Source organism: Silurus aristotelis, assembly GCF_946808225.1.
Source record: "Silurus aristotelis genome assembly, chromosome: 29".
NCBI classification, from domain to species: domain Eukaryota; kingdom Metazoa; phylum Chordata; class Actinopteri; order Siluriformes; family Siluridae; genus Silurus; species Silurus aristotelis.
The window spans coordinates 4,161,079-4,181,646 of record NC_139602.1 but is presented as its reverse complement, the minus strand read 5'-3'; the positions used below and the strand labels follow the sequence as shown (position 1 = coordinate 4,181,646).

Genomic DNA, 20,568 nt, shown 5'->3' with positions numbered 1-20,568 from the left:
ATTCAACCTACTCTGAATGACTTACAACCATATGATGGAGAATTCAAAAAAATTATTATACAAACTCTGTGCCTTGGTAAACAATTGTAAAAAAGGGGAAATGAAAAATAGGAAACGGGTGAAAAAAAAAAAAAGAGGACAGGAAAAAGTAAAACGGAGAAAATGGAAATAAAACAGAAAAGAGAAAAGCAAAGAAAAGAGCTTTATACTCGTCAACGGCACATTACAGCATAGTGAAATTCCTTCTTCGTATATCCCGGTGATGTTGAGAAGCTGAAGTCATGGTGCAGAGTTGGTGATGATACAGAGCTCCTGGAGCACAGAGGGTTAAAGGGCCTTGCTCAAGGGCCCAAAAGTAGCATCTTAACCACACACTTCCCCAAATCACCCACAGAATTACATTCAGCTCCTCAATAGTTTCCGATTAATAGGCAGGTGTTATGCAGTGGATGAATATTTTATTAAAACGTTGAAACTCGTCCCAAACTGACTGAACTGGTTCAAACACTGAGCAACTCGGAGCTGGGAATAAAACTGGCATCATTGCAGCTCAACCTTAAAAGAACACACGAACAAACGCATAAGCAAGCGCATTAACATAAATAACGGAGTCTAAACAGTGGTATAGTGAACCATAGCGAGGAAAAAAAAGGTACAAAATGTTTTATTATGTTCACAGAGAGACGCTGAGTAGCTGCGCTATAAAGCCGTCCTCACGTAAGCGTGATTTTGGGAGTACAGCGCCACATGGCAGGAACACAACCATGAAATAACAAGCACATAAAAGGGCAAGTGCCCGGAGTCTCTGTAATCGGAGGGAAAGATAGAAAACAAACTAGAAAATCAGGGCTGGATACCAGTCCGTACAAAAACCTATACGCATCTCCATATTCCATAATCACGAACCCAGAAATACCGACCTCAGCGAAATACAAAATGGCAAAAAAAATTAAGATTCCGTGTTTTTCCGGTGACTAAATTAGTCCCAGAGTTTGATCTGACCATCCCAGCCGCAGGTGATGACCTTCGAGGTCTCGTGTGGATGCCATATAGCGCTGATACACACTTTGTCGTGCGCTTTAATCCGATGGTACAGCTTGGTGGTCTTCCAGTCCCAGATGTTCAGCTTCCCATCTGCATCGCCAGACACCACGTAACTAAAGAGAGAAGTATGGTTTATATATAGAGGCGTCAGTATATAGGACATCATGTGCAATACACCGTTATAAAATCTATATTAAATAACCGGGACAGAAAACTGGGTTATTGGGATTTAAAAACGGAGAAATGTTTTCAATTGAATGCCTTTTAATAGGATTACACAAATTTATATTATGGACATGAATGAATGGACATTCGGTGTCACCCAGATGTGGATGTAAATTACCCCCCCCCACACAGTCGTCACTGTAAGGAACTAAATTATAGGCACTAAACTTATACGTTCTAACTTTATAACCTCGTTATCTCTGTAACTCTGCTTAAAGACGATGTCCATCTTTAAAATCGCTCTACAAAAAAAACGGAATAGAACTACCACTACCGATACTTTTTTCCCCACGCTTTGAACCCCGCGGCTTATTTTTGGATTTTTCCTGGGTTTTTCCCGGGTTCACAAGCTTCAAGACAAATTGCAGAACTGGTTCAGGTGAACCAATGAACCTCTTTATATTAAATCAGATGCGCTCCCACTGAATCGGGCCGCACCACATTATAAATATGGATGATGTTCCTCTGACGTTTGATCTGCCGCTCACTCGGACTGTCTACAGGAAATGTGAATCATTCGTCACGCTGAAAACAACCGGGCATGAAAACACACTTCACCTGTGTTCTGAGCTGCACGGCATCGGAAGAAAAGATTCACCGATGGTGATTTTTAAACGCAGGTCGACGCCAAAAGATAAACTCCCGAGAGAAATAGTTGTGAAAGGAAGGAGGAAGACAGTGAACAATGACTTTCTTGGTCGGCTACTGTTTAGATACAAGCCGTGTAACAGACACTGGCTTATATTTGGGTGCGTTTAATAGTCCGGAAATTACAGTAAATATTGCATTTTCGTTAGACATTTAGAGTCTCGCTGAAAAAGTTTGTGGTGCTTTTAAAATCCCGTTCCACATTTAGTGTCCTTTTGTGGTTATAAAATCCAGGCGCTGATGTAGGTGAGGAGTCCTGGGGTGTCGTTCCAATTCGTCCCAAATATATTTAATAGGGTTGAGGTCGGAGCTCTTAAGCAGGAGATCCTTCACTCCAATCCATGTAAAGCAGATCTTTAACTGAGCTGGCTTTGTGCACAGGGGCATTTCCACGATGGAAAAGCTTCAGGTCTCGTAGTTCAAGGGAAAATTGCGTCCTGTAGATTTGTGGTTACAACCAGAACGTATAGCTGGAGAAATCAGGTGTCCCAATACAGACTGGGTCTGTGTGTGTGTGTGTGTGTGTGTGTGTGTGTGTGTGAGAATTGTAATAAATCAGGCTTGTAAACCTACAGATTTTTGGACGGATTTGTTTAACACTTGTATAAATCTTATCCGGATCGCATTTTCCGTGTGTGTGTGTGTGTGTGTGTGTGTGTGTGTGTGTGTGTGTGTGTGTGTGTGTGTGTGAATGAGTAAATCAAATAAATTCGCTCCACCCGAAGCACATTTACCTCATATCTGGAGAAAAGTCCACCTGACAAGCATATCCAGCCACCATGTGACCTTTAAAGATCTTCTTCTTGTTCAGCCTGAATCGGTTCTGAGCACCGAAGATTAGGATCTGATTATCCATGGACTGGCAAGCTAGCCACTTCCCTGTGAAGAAAAGAAAAATGGGTTAACCAACAGACAGACAGACAGACAGACAGACAGAGACAGAGACAGAGAGAGAGAGAGAGAGAGAGAGAGAGAGAGAGAGAGAGAGAGAGAGAGAGAATGACTAAGCTGGTTTAAGTTGATTTGTTAGCAGTGTGAAAGTGTATTTTTGCCACACACATATTTCGGTGCAGGGTTTTGGAGTTCCCTCAAAAACGTATCAAGTAGCAGACCGCAAGTTTGTTTAGTCTCCGCCTTGCATTTTGAGCACAGTTTTGTGTATGTTTTTTTTGTTTTCCATTATTATTATTATTAATATTAATATTAAACTTGAAAACATACACTCCAATGTCAGGGGTATTAACAGGAAACTAGAGTTAGCGCAGTGTCACTGTGGCTGCTCGCTCACGTACCAGAAATACGATTTCTAGTGCGCAGATATTGTTTTTACCACAGTCTAAATTTTACGACAGTCTTTATCACAGTCTTGTGGATTACATGTACAGCAGGGGTGTCAAATTTAAATTCACAGTGGGCCAAAATTAAAAAGTGGGACGAAGTCATCGGCCAAACTCAATATTTTTTGAAAAACTGACTGCAATTGTGCATGTTTTCCGTTTCTCCAGATGTGTAATGTTCAACCTTTTTATATGGAAACAAACTTTAGTTTTGCATTAACATTGAATTTGGAACAACCAAAGTTTAATATTATAAACACATGAGAAATGACATTTGAAATAAAAACACACATTTGTTTCTTATTCTCTCTCTCTCTCTCTCTCTCTCTCTCTCTCTCTCTCTCTCTCTCTCTCTCTCTCTCTCTCTCTCTCTCTCTCTCTCTCTCTCTCTCTCTCTCTCTCTCTCTCTCTCTCTCTCTCTCTTTTTTTTTTTTTTTTTTACAGGCCAACAACAAAATAACCAAAAATAATAATAATTTCCTTCAATCTTTCAACTATTAACACTCAATACCTTGTAATAGAAAAGGTGCATAAAGACAACATTCCTTCAAACTCAGTTCGCTACACTCTGATTTACTCTGATTGGTTGAAATCAGATTCCTGCATCTCTTCTTATATGCAAGTGCATCAATGTCTGGGTTCAGGCTCTGAGCTGAGGAAATCCTCAGGATGGAGTGAAGGTGTTCATCAGTGAGACTCCTGAGTGGTGTTTTGTTCATCTTCATTAAAGAGAACAGTTACTCACACAGATATGTGCTGGTGAACACAGAAAGCGTTTGAGCAGTTCGGACACGGAGTTGGAGCAGTGTGTCGGGGAGGAAACATAGAAACGGGCCAGATCTAATACACATTTGATATGATCTCGCAGGCCAAATCTTTATATACTATATATACACTTTATAGGGCCTGAGTTTGACACCCCTGGTGTACAGCTTTAAGACTTTCTCTTAAAAGGAGGAAATCCCGACAATACCTCATATCGAGGGAGTGAACGAATGAAAGATAGAAGGAATGAACACGTTTGTTGAAGTCTGCTGAAATGAGCAGAACAGTCGAATAAAACATCTTAAGAAAATTCAATATCAAATGTACACACGTGTATTACTCAAATGGGGTCTAAGAAATTTATTCATTTTATTTCAGTTGACTTTAAGTGATGACTCAATTCAATCAATATAATAAAATGTATCGCATTCATTTGATTATATATATTTTTTTATAAAAGTATTTAAAATCATTTTAGATATCATTTAACCAATTCATTTAAAATCGTTTCAAAAACACGATGTTCAAAATGTTAATAATAATCAACTGCGTTAATAAAAAATAAATAAATAAATAAAAAAAACCCGACAAGCTATTTTTGCTTTTGCATTTCTTCCCCTCCAAACTGTACCGAAATTCCAATTACCATTATATGCAAATCCTGAGGAATGATCCCCAGCATAAGCATATCCAAAATCCCCCCCCTGAGAATCACTCGGCATTCAGGCACGACGCTTTCGACGTGCACTCAAAACAGTACTTATGGAGAAAGAAAGTGGGGCGAAAAGAACCCACGGCTCATTTCCTACTAGTTCCCGTTATAGCGGCGGTGATGTCTGTCGCTGCTGCTGCTGTCAAACACCAACCAGGTTGAGAACAGAAGCTGTTTACACCGACGCAGTCATACAGCGCTGCTATTTAAAGGAGAGGACACGCACTCGAGAAACACTGCTGCATCTCATACCGTGACAGGGACACTGCAGTCGTCCTTTCTATTAAAAAAATAAATACAGGAGCGCTGCTAATCTGTCCACTGCGACTGTAATATAGATTGAAAATTGGTCAAAGAATCCTACCAGAGTCACCCCTCTTTTTCTTTTCCTTCAAATTTGTCACTCATTGGTAATTTTTCCTCACTCAACATTACCCCCAGTCCCCAAGGAAATTCCTTTTAAGTGCGTGGAAAGAGAGAAAACTGGTTCAAGAAAAGATGCATGTGGTGCGGATGTCAAGAAAAGCACACACTCACCGTTAGGGGACAGAGTCACTGAAGGCATTGAATGCATACTGGGTTCTGCAATGTATTTAAAATCCACAGGAATGTCCCTAAAAAAAAAAAAAAAAAAGACATTTAATTGGAACAAAAAATTAAATCAGTCTGTAAATCAATTAACTCAATAAATTAACTCCCCCTCATATGATGCTTAGTAACTAAAATGGCTTTCATGATTAGTGCCAAGAACTTATGAAGGTGGAGTAGATTTACAGTACAACCAATACAACACTATCATACAGGTGGTCAGTTCATAGGCAGGTTATAACAACTGGGACGAGCCATAAGGCTCAGTTGAATTCTCCAAAGAATCAGTAAATAAACAATTTTGATGATTTTTCTCTCATGACACATTCGAAACACTGCACTCAACTCTAATTAGGCTCCACTGAAGACCTTTTTGGTTGCTGAAAGTTCATTTGCAATTCAGCGCTGCCCTGTTTGATGATCGCCATCAATGAGGCAGGTGAAGGCTGGGACCTCTGAGATTCATTGATCAAGTCATTAACTTGATATAGAGGTTGGGTCTCTTTATTTTCATTGGCTAAATTCGGTGACATACGTCTTCAACTCCGCCCCTTTTTTCAGAAGTCAGATGAAACTACAACCAATAAATATGCGGAAATTCTTGTAACGCGACTTAATTCTCCGCTTTCGTAAACAACACGACGTGATCTTTCTCTCGGGTAAATATGATACACTGTACAGTGTTTTAGGTATACTTTTACTTCCGTTTTATAATTAATAATTGTATTTTAATTTATAACTGACCTTATTTCAACATAAAACTCAAACAATTCACTGCAAGTTTTGATTTTTCGCGATAAATTGGGGCCGTTCTATCCGATCCTTTTTACATTGAAACATAGTGAACATGAACACATTAAGTGGCGGGCCTCAAGTTTACTCAGTCTCCGTGTCGCACGTTCAGTGCAGTGTCACTGTGGCTGCTCGATTCGGACCTGAAAACGCGATTTGCTCCAACGTTTTTGCGTCAGTCTGGCATTAGGGGTTCTTTTGAGTTTTATTTACTTCAAGAATTTCTCTTCAAAAGAGGAAATTCTGACAATTCCGCATAGCGAGGGAGTGAATGAATGAAGGATGGAAAGAATGAAATCAGTTATGAATTAACAAATAAATAAATAAATAAATATCTTGCGTCTCAAATGCTGACATTTGTTAACGTATGCTGAAATATGAAGAACAGTTACTTATCTTTAGAAAATAAAATATTAATATTAAAACACACACTTGCATACACATCTGTATACATACCATACATCTGTATTACCCAAATGGGGTCTAAAAAAAGTTCCATATTTAATTTATCCATTTATTTAATTTGATCGATTATTCAATTTAATCAGTAGGATGAAAAATGTGTATTGCATTGATTGGATTTATTCTGTTAGATTTTCTATATATTTTATTTAAAACTGTTTTTAAAAAACCGTCAACTGTCGATGGTTAGAAATGTTAATATAATAAAAAACGAGAAGCAATTTTGTGTTTCGCATTTGTTCACCCTTAAAATTGAAGCGGACCGTGACTTCAAAACCGAGGTACGTAGCGAACCGTGAATTTTGTGCATGATTACACCATGATCAGAAATGACAGAAAGGGAAACGTCTGATGTGATTTAAGGTTAACATCTTAGTCTTCAGTCGGAGGAAAGAGGGAAGTGTGTGGGGGGGGGACCCCACAGGAACATATTTCACTGCAGAAACTATTTCACTTCTTGTTGTTGCCTCTCTCCCTCTTCCACATCTGGAAGGTATCAACACACACTGGGTATGGAGGCTGAAAAGTGGGCCATCGCTGCAACCTGAGCGAAGTTACACACAAAATACATCCCAAATGATTCGAGTCAGAGAGATAGTAAGCACAACAACCCAGTCTTAGTGCCGGTTTCAAACACGGATAAATAAGGAAGGGTTGTGTTAGGAAGGGCATCCAGAGTAAAACGTGGGGGTTTTACTCTGAAGATATTAGAAGATAGAAGATATTAATGGGCTATCCCAGAGGAGGGATCCAATCCCTCCAAAAACTTCCCAAAAGTTGTTTGTTCTGTTATCTACACTATCGTCTCTCGATGGTTTCAGATTCCTCATTTTTCAGATTCAGATTCCCTTCGTTGCATAGTTTCTGCTGCCTGTTGATCTCTTAAATCCCTCCATCTGAGGAGGACTGAGGGATAAAAAGTCACATTTCTCAGATACAGATTGTGTAGGAAAGAGGGTCGCAAAGAGGTGGAAGATTTACGGTACAATTTCGGAAACTTTTGATGGGATTTTGGAAACATACCAGGGATTTATGGTCATTTACAGGCATGAATTCGAAATTTGGGGAAATTAATATAAACTGTGTAACCCAAAATCTTTTTTCTGTTTGGTTATAAGCGGACATGCACGCAAACTAATAAAAATAGTTAAATAAAAATTGCAAACAAAAAAATTTTTGTTAGTATAATTTTGTTGCACAGAAGCTTACACACTGTATAAAGAAGTTTTAAACAGGAATGTATGTAAAATGTATGTCATTTACATCATGTGTTATGGAGGAATGCACATTGCCTGTAGAGGGCGTGGCCTCTGTAACCCTGCTGTATAAATATTCCACTAAAATTGCATTCAGTCTGGTTGTTTAAACCAAAATTATCCTGAAAGAGTTTTATATTTAAGTTCCCTGTTACAGGCTCACCTGCAATTTTGTAAAATTACCATTAATTAATGTTAATTCCCAATGAAAGTTTCCAGAATTTAAAATTCCTTTAATTCTGCAACTCTAGTAGGAACAAAAGCAAACCCCTGTGTTGGCACTTGGTGATGGTGAGGGTTCCAGCTCCCACTTGCTCACATTTACTGAATGTCCCTGTGCACTGGGGGGAAACTTGGCAAACCCTGCTGCACACTGCAGCTCTTTTAAATTAATCACTCTGTGTGTGTGTGTGTGTGTGTGTGTGTGTGTGTTTCTGTTTTTAAAGGAGCGGAAAAAAAAAAAGCCCTGGAGTACACAACCTCAGTAACAACCCCCAAACAATGTAACTTGAGCCTCAGCTGGAGAGCAGAAAACTGGCACCGTGTCTGAGGGCGAAAGTCTAATTAGGCTCACGTGCAGCTGGTGCATACGGACAGCAAGAGGACTTGGATGGGAGCTAAAAGGCATGGACAGAGGATGAAAACCGATGATCTGAGGAAATGATCTGGGAACTCTACAGAAGGCTGCCACAAATCGTTATACTTCATTAAGCATGAAGGGACGTTCCAAAATGCACTGAGGAACAAGAACAAACTCTGGTCAGACAGAGGTTTCAAGCACGATGGCGGTTCAGGGAGAGGTTCCAGGTGTTCCAGGCATACCACCCTGTCGCCCTTCTTCTCTTTTGACTTAACACACGTTAACGGAAATTCAACCTTAGCAGCAACAACTGCAATCGAGCGTTTGTAATAACTTGCAGTGAGTCTGTTACAGCGCCGTGAAGGGATTTTGCTCCACTCATCTATGCAGAATTGTTGTAATTCAGCCACATTGGAGGGTTTTCAAACATGAACCGCCTTTTTAAGGTCATGCCACAGCATCTAAATAGGATTCAGGTCAGGACTTTGACTAGGACACTCCAAAGTCTTTATTCTGTTTTTCTTCAGCCATTTAGAGGCGGACTTGCTGGTGTGTTTTAAATCAGAACCTCGGTTCTCTTCAGCTTGAGGACAGGAACAGATGGCCAGACATTTTCCTTCAAGATGTTTTGTTAAACAGCAAAATTCATGGTTTCATTTCATCAGAGCAAGTCTTCCAGGTCCTGAAGCAGCAAATCAGCCTCAGAGCATTACACTACCACCATATTTTACTGTTGGTATGATGTTCTTTTTCTGAAACACGGTGTTACTTTTACTCCAGATGTAATGGGGGACTTCTCTCATTTGTTTTTAAATGTCTTTGGATCTCGGCACGATGTCTAGCTTTTGAAGATCTTTTGGTCGACTTCACTTTGTCAGGCAGGTCCTATTTAAGAGATTTATTGATAGTGAACAGTTGTGGCAGTAATAAGGCCTGGGTGTGGCTGGAGAAATTTAACTCAAGTGTGATAAACCACAGTTTTAACACTTTTTCACACAGGGCCATGTAGTTTTGGAATTTTTGTTTGCTCAATAATAAAAACCTTCATTTAAAAACTGCATGTTGTGTTCACTTGTGTTAGCTTTTACTAATATTCTGTTGTTATAATGTTGGAAATAAAAATGTAAAAAAAGTCTGAAGTTGGAATAATTTTAATCAACTAGAATAAATAAAACCACTCCTGTGACAGATTTAAGTCACTTTTAAGTTTCACTTTCCATGATCCGTGACCGATAGAGGACTATCTTGGCGGCAGGGATGTAAATAATTAAGTGTCTTTGAGATTCTGAACTGGTTTATTTATACACACACACTTACCATTCCCACACGCGCAGACTTTTATCGTCGGATGTACTGACGAAGCGGCGGTTCTCATCCACGAACGTGATGGTGTTGACCGCTCCCAGGTGACGATCGTATTCCTGAACCACCTCTTTGGAGCGAATGTCCCACTGAAAGTGAAAGAGGGAAGACGAACAGGATTGGGGCTTGTTCGTTTCTCAATAAGTCACTGACTGATAGAACGTTGTGCTGGAGGTCCAAGGGATAAGAAAACCACCATGAAGAGAGTTAAAGGTCAGAGAGGTCTCTCTTCGGCAAGTTTATGGATGATGTAGCGCTCTGCCACCACGTAACTCCTCCCCATCTATCTTTTGGAAGATTTAGGGAGAACTCTGCAGCTCTACGTGACTCGATCTACACTTCACTACTCTCAATTCTCTGAGGAGAGAAGCACCGAGTGTGAAATAAGGTCTTGCCTTTTGATTTACTGACGAGAGCAAATAGCGTGGGGTGCGTGGGTGTGAGAGATCTAACAAAGCTAGACGTTAAGGACTCCGGTAAGCAATTTTTCTGCCTCTTACACACACACTAACCTGCACAATCTTCTTGTCCGACATGCCGGATACAAACAGGTTCTGTTTGTCTTCATCAGGATTGAACTTCACGCAGTACGGCACTTTTCCGTTCGTAAACTTCGAGATGCACTGACCTGAGAATTAAACATTTAAATAGATTTTTAGGTTTCCACAGCAGGACATACGAGGACGCTGGTCTACATGCAGTATTTAAACCGATCCGGTAACATGCTCCCCCTGCTGGCAGAGCATAAAGCAGGACAAAACACACTCGATGATCCAAAGCTCTAAAACACCAAACCAGTAAAAAATTCAAAAAGGTGAGATTTCTGTAGAAAGCTGATCACAAACTCACCGGTTTCTGTATCCCACAGTTTGAGATGGCGATCGTACGCAGCACTGAGAAACTGAGTCCCGGCGTTGTTGAAACAGATATCACGCACTGCTTTACTGTGACCTACACAACACAGGAATTGGCAATTAATGAGGATTAAATTAATCTGATTAAATTGATTAATTGAATTAAAGGAGATTTCAATAAATAGATTTAATGAGTAAAATATTAAATAAACCATCAAATCAGAATACTTTTGATGCCACGGGGCAAACTGTCAGGTTGCAGTTACTCACAGTACAATAAATGTAAAGATGAAGTAAAATAAAATAAAATAAATGTAAAAAATATTCATATTAAATAATTTGTTAGGGGTTTACCGGTGCACATTTTCCTTCAGGAACAAAATTAGTGACGGATCGCAAGTTTGTTTAGTCTCCGCCTCGAAGGCTGAGTGCATTTTTGAAAAGATTAGTAAACGTGCAGAACGATTAAAAAAGAAAGAAAGTAGAGTTAGCGCAGTGTCACTGTTTTTACGCGCTCTGTACTGGAAATACGATTTGTAGTATGTAGTATTGCACGTGCACGAAATCGCGGTCACCCCTGATTTTACACGTCTCACGACGTGGATTCTTTAGTGTTTCAAGTCTTCAAGAATTTGAATATCTTTACAAAAATAAATATTTAATGTTAAAAACATGCACACATATACGCATCGATCACCCGAATGGGGTCTAAAAACTTTTTTAACTAATTAAATATTTTGATGCATTTCATTTTAATTATTTGATGTAATTAGTGCTAATTTGATCGATTACGCAATTTAATCAGTATAATAAAAAGGTTTTTTGCATTAATTAGATTTTTTCCTACTTGTTACATATTGTTTTTATAAAATATAAAAAAAATATTTTAACCATTACCCTAATTATTTTTTAATATTAATATTTTTTTAAATTGCTTAAAAAATATAAACTTAACATCAAATGTAATGATAAACTGCGTTAATTAAAAAAAGATGCATTTCTTCCACCTAACTGAACTTTAATGAAACCGAACCGAGACTTAGAAAGCCCTAGTGAAGAGTTTATATCCCTGTAGAGTGCAGTTGACTGATTTACATTAAATGCTTATTTATCACATTTCTATTCTGTGCCACACTTCACAAAAAAATGTAAATAAAATAAAATAAGCCTACAATTAAAAAAAATTACTCAAACAACTGTAGTATAGCGATTGGTGGAAGGAGTCGAATCTTACCGATAAACGTGCGTAAACATCTCCGGTCACCGTACACCTCCCATAACTGCAAGGGGAAGAAAGGAGATTATTTTTAGACCTTGACGTGAGATCATATATACAGTACACACACACACAATTTGGACAAAAGTATTGGGACACCTGACTTTCCCAGGCATCATATGTGGTTTTTCCCCAAACTGTTACCACAATGTTGTAGGCACACAACTGTATAGAATGTTTTTAGATTGAGGTAGACTTTAATAACATCCGTGTGGCTGAGCCAAAATCTTCCCACAAGAGTGGAGGCAGTAAATTGGGACCAAATGTGAAAAGAAAAAGTGTCTACTAACTTTTGTCTATATTGTGTATACAAACATATACAGTATATATTTTACAGTTACATTTTCTAACAATCGACTCTTTAGGAGGCCTCGTTTTAACCGCAACACGCACCAGAAACGTCGGATGTTTACGAGAAATTAAGTCAGAATTACGAGAGGAAAAAAACCCACCAGCTTTCATAGGATTTAAACTGAAACATAACGAAAACACCTTTCAGTTTGTTTATCTTTTTTTATATAGAGTAATAAAAATTTTATTTCGATTTATGATTTTTTTTATGTATAACTTTGTATTTACATTTTGATAGAATTTGGCAGTTAAATGCACTAAATTGGTTTAGTCTTCACAGATCATTTGCAATTTCAGCAATAAAATTTTTTGTTTTTTTCAAAAATTACTTGGTTGTTTTGAGAGACCAGTCTTATTTTCTCTTGTATATTTATTGTTGCTCTTTAATAAAGAAAAAGAACTTCTTATCTGGTTACTTGATTAATGGTCGGAATAATCGATTCCTCAAAATAATCGACAGCAGCAGCTCTAATCTAGAGTGCAGTAAAGTTGAAATGTAGATTAACAGTGATTTGATTTAAGATGTTGAGGTTTTCGTTGGGAGTGATGACGATGGACGTTTAGAAATGAGTTTATTAGAGGGACAGCGCATGTTGGACGTTTTGGAGACATGGTGAGGGAGGTGAGATTGAGATGTTTGGACATGTGCAGAGGATGGACATGGGGTATATCAGTAGGAGAATGCTGAGGATGGAGCCACCAGGAAGGAGGAAAAGAAGAAGACTAAGGAGGAGGTTTATGGATGTGGTGAGGGAAGACATGCAGGTAGTTGGTGTGAAAGAGGCAGATGTAGAGCACAGGGGGTATGGAGATGACAGTGATTTGATTTAATCCACACTTGCATAGATTTGGACTCTGACTATGTGCAGAAACTCGTGGATTGTCGATATGAACTGAACTATTAGAATGATGCAAAAATGGTATAATTAAGACTCTACTATTGTTTATAATTATATAGATGAAAAGTTTGTGGACACCTGACCATAAGATTCTTGCGCTTTTTGAACGTCACATTCCACATGCAGTTCCCATTTGCTAGAATAAGCTTCGCTCTTCGCTTGTGAAGATTTGTGCTCATTCAGCCACAAGGGTGTTGGGAAAACCAGGAACAAGTTCTAATTCACCCCAAAGGGTTTTGAGCTCTATAGCAGGACATCTTTCATTCCAACTCATATAAAGCATATCTTCATGGAGCTTTAACAGGTTTGGGTCTCCTACCTTAAGGGGAAAATTTCATGCTACAGCATCCAATACAATCGTGCCTTCAGATGTGCGTAAATTTTTGAGAAGAACCGCAAATGTCTGAAAAAGGGAAGCGCCTCAACACGTTTGTCCATATAGTGAATTTTACACTTTTATGAACACTGAAATATTGAGTCAGTATTTTTGATGGAACCGCCATTCTTTTAATATCCATTCATTCAAAGAACCATTGTTGGTCATATCTCCTGGACTGCTTGGTGGTTTTGCACTTCTTCAAAAGCAGTTAATAAAGTGTCTTATTTCATTATGAACAAAATTTTTCAATCATAATCTGGTCATGGAGTTTTTTTTTCTCCAGCCTATTTCACATATAATACTCCTAAAGCAAGTCGTGCATATCGATATACATCCTGTTTAATTATGCAGTGTGATACGGTGGAGAAAAATCATCCTCCCATTTTCCACCTGAATGCATCTCTGGCCATGATAGACTAGATAAGGAATAGAACACACCTTAATCTTACAGTCCATAGAGCAGGAGAGCAGCAGATGTCCAGACACAGGAAACAGTCGAATAGCGCTGACACCCTGCGAATGGAAACAGAGATAAAAACCTTTCGACACACTTTCCAGACAGTGGAAGCCTGCAGAAATATCAGGTCATGGTCAAAATGTCATGATTGGGCAACATGGGAGTTTCATAGGAAAGTCTGTGTATAACATGGATGCTAAGCAGGACGAAGAATACGCTGCAGACGATTTTCAAACTACAGTGGACCCCCGGAACTCGCAGGGGGTTACGTTTTAAGAATTTTGGACGCACCTACACCAGAAAGGTGGTTCCTTTTTTAATGCAAATTCAACAGAAAAATATCAAATAATGGACAAATGCTTTATTTATCGCTTTAAATGAAGAATACAATAATGCGTTTAAAATCCTATTCCTAACGCTCCACAACTTGCTGTAAGACAGGGTACAAACAAGAACCCGTTCACTGTATTATGCCACCAAAAAAAGGCTTAAAGTCGCAAATAAAAACTGCCAACAAGCAGCTTCTGACTTCACAGTTTGAGTTATACATAATCCTGAATTAGTACAAATGCACCATTCTTACACACCCTGTCTAACTTTTTTAAATGACAAAAAAAAAATAATTTCAGAAAGAAATCATTTACAAATATAAAATATTTGTCCCTATAGGTTTTTATTTATTTTTTAATCTCTAATGAGTGAGCCAGAGGTGACGGTGGGAATAAAAACCTCCACGAGATGGTATGGGGAAGAGACTTAGCGATAAGCCCACCTACCAATCTTCATCTGGGTGACAACAAAAGGTCCATTCCAGCAAATGTACAGTTCCACCAATGTTGAGATCATCAAGTGTTCTTTGATAGACTTGAATGCAAAACTTTTCACAGCTCTTTAAAAGCCTTCTCAGACATATTACACATTCTTGAATCTGATTCAATTACAGATGGTGCCCGAGTTACGATTTTTCGATCTTATGATGATGAAAGCGATATGAAGAAATTGCTCAGCCCTACATTTGCACCCCATTCGTGCCACATACATAAATACATACTGTATACTGTAGTTTATACAGTACACTGGTGTAAATTGCTCTGTTTGTCTAAAATACTGCAATTTGTGTAAATTATTAACATATTACACTACTCCATACTGATCACAAGTTACGATCGGCTCATCGGAGCACATCTCCATTGTAAGTCGGGGACTTCCTGTATTATTATGGATCAAAATGAAGATTCCATTTTCATGTTCTGCTCTTATACACTGGTTTTCTGCAGGTTTCACCAAGAAAAAAACCTATGACTTTTAAGGATCTTTTTAAGAATGAAAAGTGAAATATAAGACCTGCATCACGACATTCAAAAAAGCTGCCTTATCCGAGCCCTAAATTCTTTCAGTTATTTTGAGCCGAGTATCGCTAAACTAGCCCGTAGCTGACAAAAATAAAACCCGTCTGCGGGACAATCTGAAAGAGATTCGTGTCAAAAACGGGACATGCTGATTGGCTGTTGAGTCTCGTAAAATGTGGACTTTTTAAGACCCTGCATTACCTTTGTGTGTCCGGTCCAGACGTGCAGCTGCTTTTTGGGCAGGTAGCATTTCTCAGGGATGTCTGGCGAGCGCAGGTTAATACCCACGTCCTGTGGAATGTGCAGGTAGGACCGGCCCTGGTAATCGTATGCATCTTTAACTGTGGAGAAACAAGAGCAACGGAAAAGGTCAGTGTGATGTAACGAGGGTTGACATTCACAAAGGCAGCTGGGGGTTGTGTGTGTGTGTGTGTGTGTGTGTGTGTGTGTGTGTGTGTGTGTGTGTGTGTGTGGTTGGAGGCATGGGGAATTTGATGTTAACAGCTGCTGTTTATCTGCAAAATATTCCCCTATTTAGAAAAGTTCACCGGTGGAATTTATAAAGTTAGGAAGAGGAGAAGGAAATGGCTACCTCCTGCTTCTGCATACGCAACTAGGGTTGCAAAGAAGCGGAGAATTACTGGAAAATTCCCAAACTGTCCGTGGGAACTTCATCTGGGGAATTTTGAAAATATTTGAAAAGTTGGAAACTTATCTGCAATTTCTTAGGGATCGATAAGAATTTATTCGAAATGTAAGGAAAAGTATATAAACTATCATATACAAAAAAATATAAATTAATCAGAATTATAAAAGAAAGATCCGGCTTTCCGCTTCTCCCCGAAAAACCGAGGGTGAGCATGCACGAGCGAGCACAAATCCCCACGAGCACGCTCTAGGCTTCCCGGGAAGAGTGAAGGTTATCGGAGACGTGAATGCGGACTGCATGTGGAATGAGACGCAGAAAAAGGCTGAATCTTGTGGTCAGGTGACCACGAACTTTTTTGCCAATAGAATCGAACCAGCTGAAACCATGGATTTCCAGCACGGTGGAAGAGAAGAGGGAGACTCTCACCGTGTAGAATGGTCTTCTCCTCTGCAGGAGCCTCATCCTCATTTTTGCCTTTCTTCTGCCTCTTCGCTGTGATTTCATCCAACTCCTTCTGCTCCTCCTGTCAAGCAAAAGAAATAAAACAATTGAAAAAAGAGTGGTTTTTTTGCGTATAGTTTATTCTGTACTGATATGAAAAACTCATTCATAGCCTGGACCTCGCTGGGTTTAGCGACTTCCTTCTCGTTCTGATATTTAGCCCAGGGTCCCAGGAAGCTGTCGATCTCCGATGCGTCTCCTCCTTTCACCTTCTTTCTTTTTTCCATCTTTCTTGGGCCCGATTCGAAAACAGTTTGACCTTCGAAAAAAAAAAAAAAAAAAAAACAATATAAAGGGCGGAGTTTAGACACATTGTATGCTGTCGTGTATTTTAAAGACACCGTCGTGACCCGTGTGCACCTTTGTGTTTCTCCGCCTCGTCCACTGCTCCTATATAACTGCTTGACGAGACCTGACTGCTGTCCGTGGATGGGTCCAAAGCATAGCCTGCAAAACATACATTCTAGTGTGAATGAATGAATGATCAAAGAGAAGCATCCTGGAGTATACGAGCTGTTTTTAGGCCCATTTTATGATTCAGATTTAACTTTGCTTTATATACACCGTATTAACACTATCAGGCATTACAGTAATGGACACAGATGACTCATTGCTGGACAAAAATCCGTTACTTTTTTTTTACAGCGTTACTTTTTATTACACAAATTTATAAATACTGAATCATGAAAATGTGCTAAATGAAATAAATATGAATATCAATCATATTCATAAATATTGCAGAAAAATAAAAGACACATTCAAACTGAAACAAAAAGTAAAACTCCAAATAAATTAAAAAAAATTTTTTACATACAAAATAAATGTAAAATATTAAATATATAAACAGAACATGACATCAGTGATCGACCTCAAGAGGCCGCTCTTGCACGGTATAACGCAACCCGGAAAAACTATCGCTCTAAATTTTATGCCGATGGTTTTAGCGACTAATCGGCGAAACCAATGAAACGGTGGACCTCTACTGCGTACAATTGATTTGGCCCGGGTTTCAGCAAGCCTTACCAAAAGTAGAAAACGTCCTTCGCTGTTGTTCGAACATGAAGTCGTTGACGTGGGCTGGCTCGGCGTATCCTGACAGCATGTTCCTCGGTGCAGCCATTTGTTGAGTCATAAATGGATTAAAAGGACCAAACTGTAACGGAAGACGTTATTCGGTATGTAAAAACGGGACGGTTACATGCTGATAGATACCTTTTTTTTTTTAAACCAAGTCATTTTTGTAGAGCACTTTTAACAATGGACATCGTCTCAAAGCAGGTTTACAGAGATAAAGGTTACAAATGTGAATAAAAGATTGTAATCAATTAAAATACAATTAATCCCATAGAGAAATTGTTGAGAAAAAAAAAGGTTTGGTGCTTTGAAGTTTATCTCGCATAATTGTAAGTTTGTCCCTAATGAGCGAACCAGTGGCAACGAGAAGCGCCCTGAGATGACATCAGGAAGAAACCTTGAGGGGCACCAGACTGGGGAACCTCATCTGGGTGCTGTTCAGCGCTTAAGTGCTGAACTTTTCATGCAACCTGTGGTCTTGCGCCATATAGTAGTAGACTGCTGATATTAATTACAGATCAAATCCACCCTCAAAGATCTTGAGTTGCTCAGATCTTGATAGATCTTAAGGTGGTTGATGTGCAACCAGTGGAACAGAACGGACTTCGACAATGTTTTGGTTCATTATGTACTGATATGTAATTCGATGGTCAGCACTTAGGTGTATATGTGCATTCTTTCAGTCAATAAACTTTGTCTGTGTGACTGATTTTCGCGAACCCGTATTATAGGGACTGAACAAGTTACTAAAGGCATTAAAGTTAATAAAACGGTTCATGCATTCATAAATTTCCATTGGTTAAAAATCATTTATTTACCGTATTTTCCAGACTATAAGCCGCTATTTTTTTCCCCACTCTTTGAACCCCGTGGCTTAAACAACAAAGCGGCTAATTTATGGATATTTCCTGGGTTTTTCCCGGTTTCACAAACTTCAAGCCAAAAAAACTGAGCCCCATAACATTAGACCAATGAAATTGCAGAACTGGTTCAGGTGAACCAATGAAACTCTTTATATTAAATCAGATGCGCTCCCACTGAATCGGGCCGCACCACATTATAAATATGGATGATGTTCCTCTGACGTTTGACCTGCAGCTCACTCGGACTGTCTACAGGAAAAGCGATTCATTCGTCACGCTGAAAACAACCGGGCATGAAAACACACTTCACCTGTGTTCTGAGCTGCACGGCATCGGGAGAAAAGCTTCACCGATGGTGATTTTTAAACGCACGACGATGCCAAAAGATAAACTCCCGAGAGAAATAGTTGTGAAAGGAAGGAGGAAGACAGTGAACAATGACTTTCTTGGTGGGCTACTGTTTAGATACAAGCCGTGTAACAGACACTGTCTTTCAGTAAAGCCTGTGTAAAGTTTATTGATTTCAGTGTAGACACCTGCGGCTTATAGACAGGTGCGGCTTATTTATGTTCAAAATACAAATCTTTGTCAAATTTAGTGACGTAGACTAGAATACGGATTAACATGGCAGAGATAGAGCTGCGTCGTCCTGGAGACGGAACGAGAAAAAGATGTCTGGTTTTATGTCATCTTTTTCTTTTGCAATACAAATTTGTGAAAGGCGTTAGAAGTCAGAAGACACTAAAATAAATTGTTATTTTGCTATCAGTCTGAAGCAAAGAAATTAAAGCAAACTCTCTGTAACATATTGAATAGAAGAGAGTCATTATTTCCATTGCATTGTATTGCATGGAGTTGAATCGAATGGAAATCGGATCGCGTCGTATCGGTAGCAGCTGTATATGTATCTTTGGTGTATGTATCGTTGGCTATTCATTTAGATGCAAATCGCATCGACCTCAGTTATGGAGATGCGCATCCCTAAAACACAAACTCTTACAGGGACAAAGTAAGCAAACATCATTCGTTTTTTGAATGAGAGCCGGCGATACGAGACGCCTGGGTGCTTTGCTTCCATAATTCACCCCACATGTAAATGTAAAAGGCTTCTAAACTTTCAGTTGTAACTGTAATATGATTATAATCAGAATCAATTCTGTTGCACAGAGAATTTGTCACGTCCAAAATGCCATACAGGATACATGATCCGGAAGAGATAAACAAAATGGTAGAAAAAAACAGAGATTCGGCGAACATGATCGAAATAAAAATCGATTTGGTAACCCACTCGATGCAGCTGATTAAACCTGAGCTTACCTCAGGTGCAAACATGGTGTCATAGGTGGGATTGAAGTTGATCTCCTTGAGGGAGGGATCCAGATGTGCTCCTGTCTCAACATCTTCCTGTAAAACACCAAAAAATAAATTCCATGAAGCATAATTATAGTTGTACTGGAGACCAGGTTGAGGCGTTTAAGAGCCATGCAGGTGAAATTATATCACCAGTACATTCGATTACAGTCATAAAGCACGCTGATGGACACTGATAATAATAATAATAATAATAATAATAATAATAATAATACCTGCTCTGTAACACAACTAGCTGGCTAATGACAATTACACGCATATATCATAAAATACATATAATAATACTTTACTAGACCTCATTTTTCGAATATAATTGAAATGTATTCATATATTAAACCGTAAAATGCATCTTAATTATTTAAGAAGATAACTTGCACAGAGCCCCTACGCGGCATGGTGCTAGAGAGTTAGCTAGTCAACCGGCTAGCTTCCTGACCTTCACAGCGACTTCAGGCGCTGAATTAAGAACCAAACTCTTCGTTTCTCCAGATTTCAACGGCTGCAGATGTGCGACTGCATCTGGATCAACTTGATCCGGCTTGGTTCCGGATTGGGACTCGTTTTCCGAATCCGAATCACTGCCGTACGCAACGAGGGAACCGACCACGGCCGCCATCTTTGATGTTGTTGTCTAAGGGTCCTGCACGACTAATAGATAGCGTTGTGTGTTTATACCTTTTAGTAACATTTTATCTGAAAATCGGTGTTTTGTAAAATGTTAGATTCAAATTAGACATTTTGTATGGATGACACAGCAATTAATTTAGGTTTTAA

General features: G+C 39.1%; 1 protein-coding gene across 1 annotated transcript; it reads right to left on the bottom strand.

Moving 5' to 3' along the window:
- Positions 1–438: 438 nt before the first annotated feature.
- On the bottom strand, positions 439–20,443 carry cdc40 (cell division cycle 40 homolog). The gene is made up of 15 exons (XM_083535091.1): positions 20,231–20,443; positions 19,741–19,827; positions 17,510–17,639; positions 16,847–16,933; positions 16,606–16,745; positions 16,412–16,508; positions 15,538–15,677; positions 13,969–14,043; positions 11,860–11,905; positions 10,621–10,722; positions 10,284–10,399; positions 9,727–9,860; positions 5,269–5,345; positions 2,652–2,796; positions 439–1,157 (listed from the first exon to the last, which is right to left on the bottom strand). The coding sequence occupies exons 1-15, from the start codon at positions 20,408–20,410 to the stop codon at positions 980–982; spliced, it is 1,734 nt and encodes a 577-aa protein (XP_083391217.1). The 5' UTR covers positions 20,411–20,443; the 3' UTR covers positions 439–979.
- Positions 20,444–20,568: the final 125 nt, after the last annotated feature.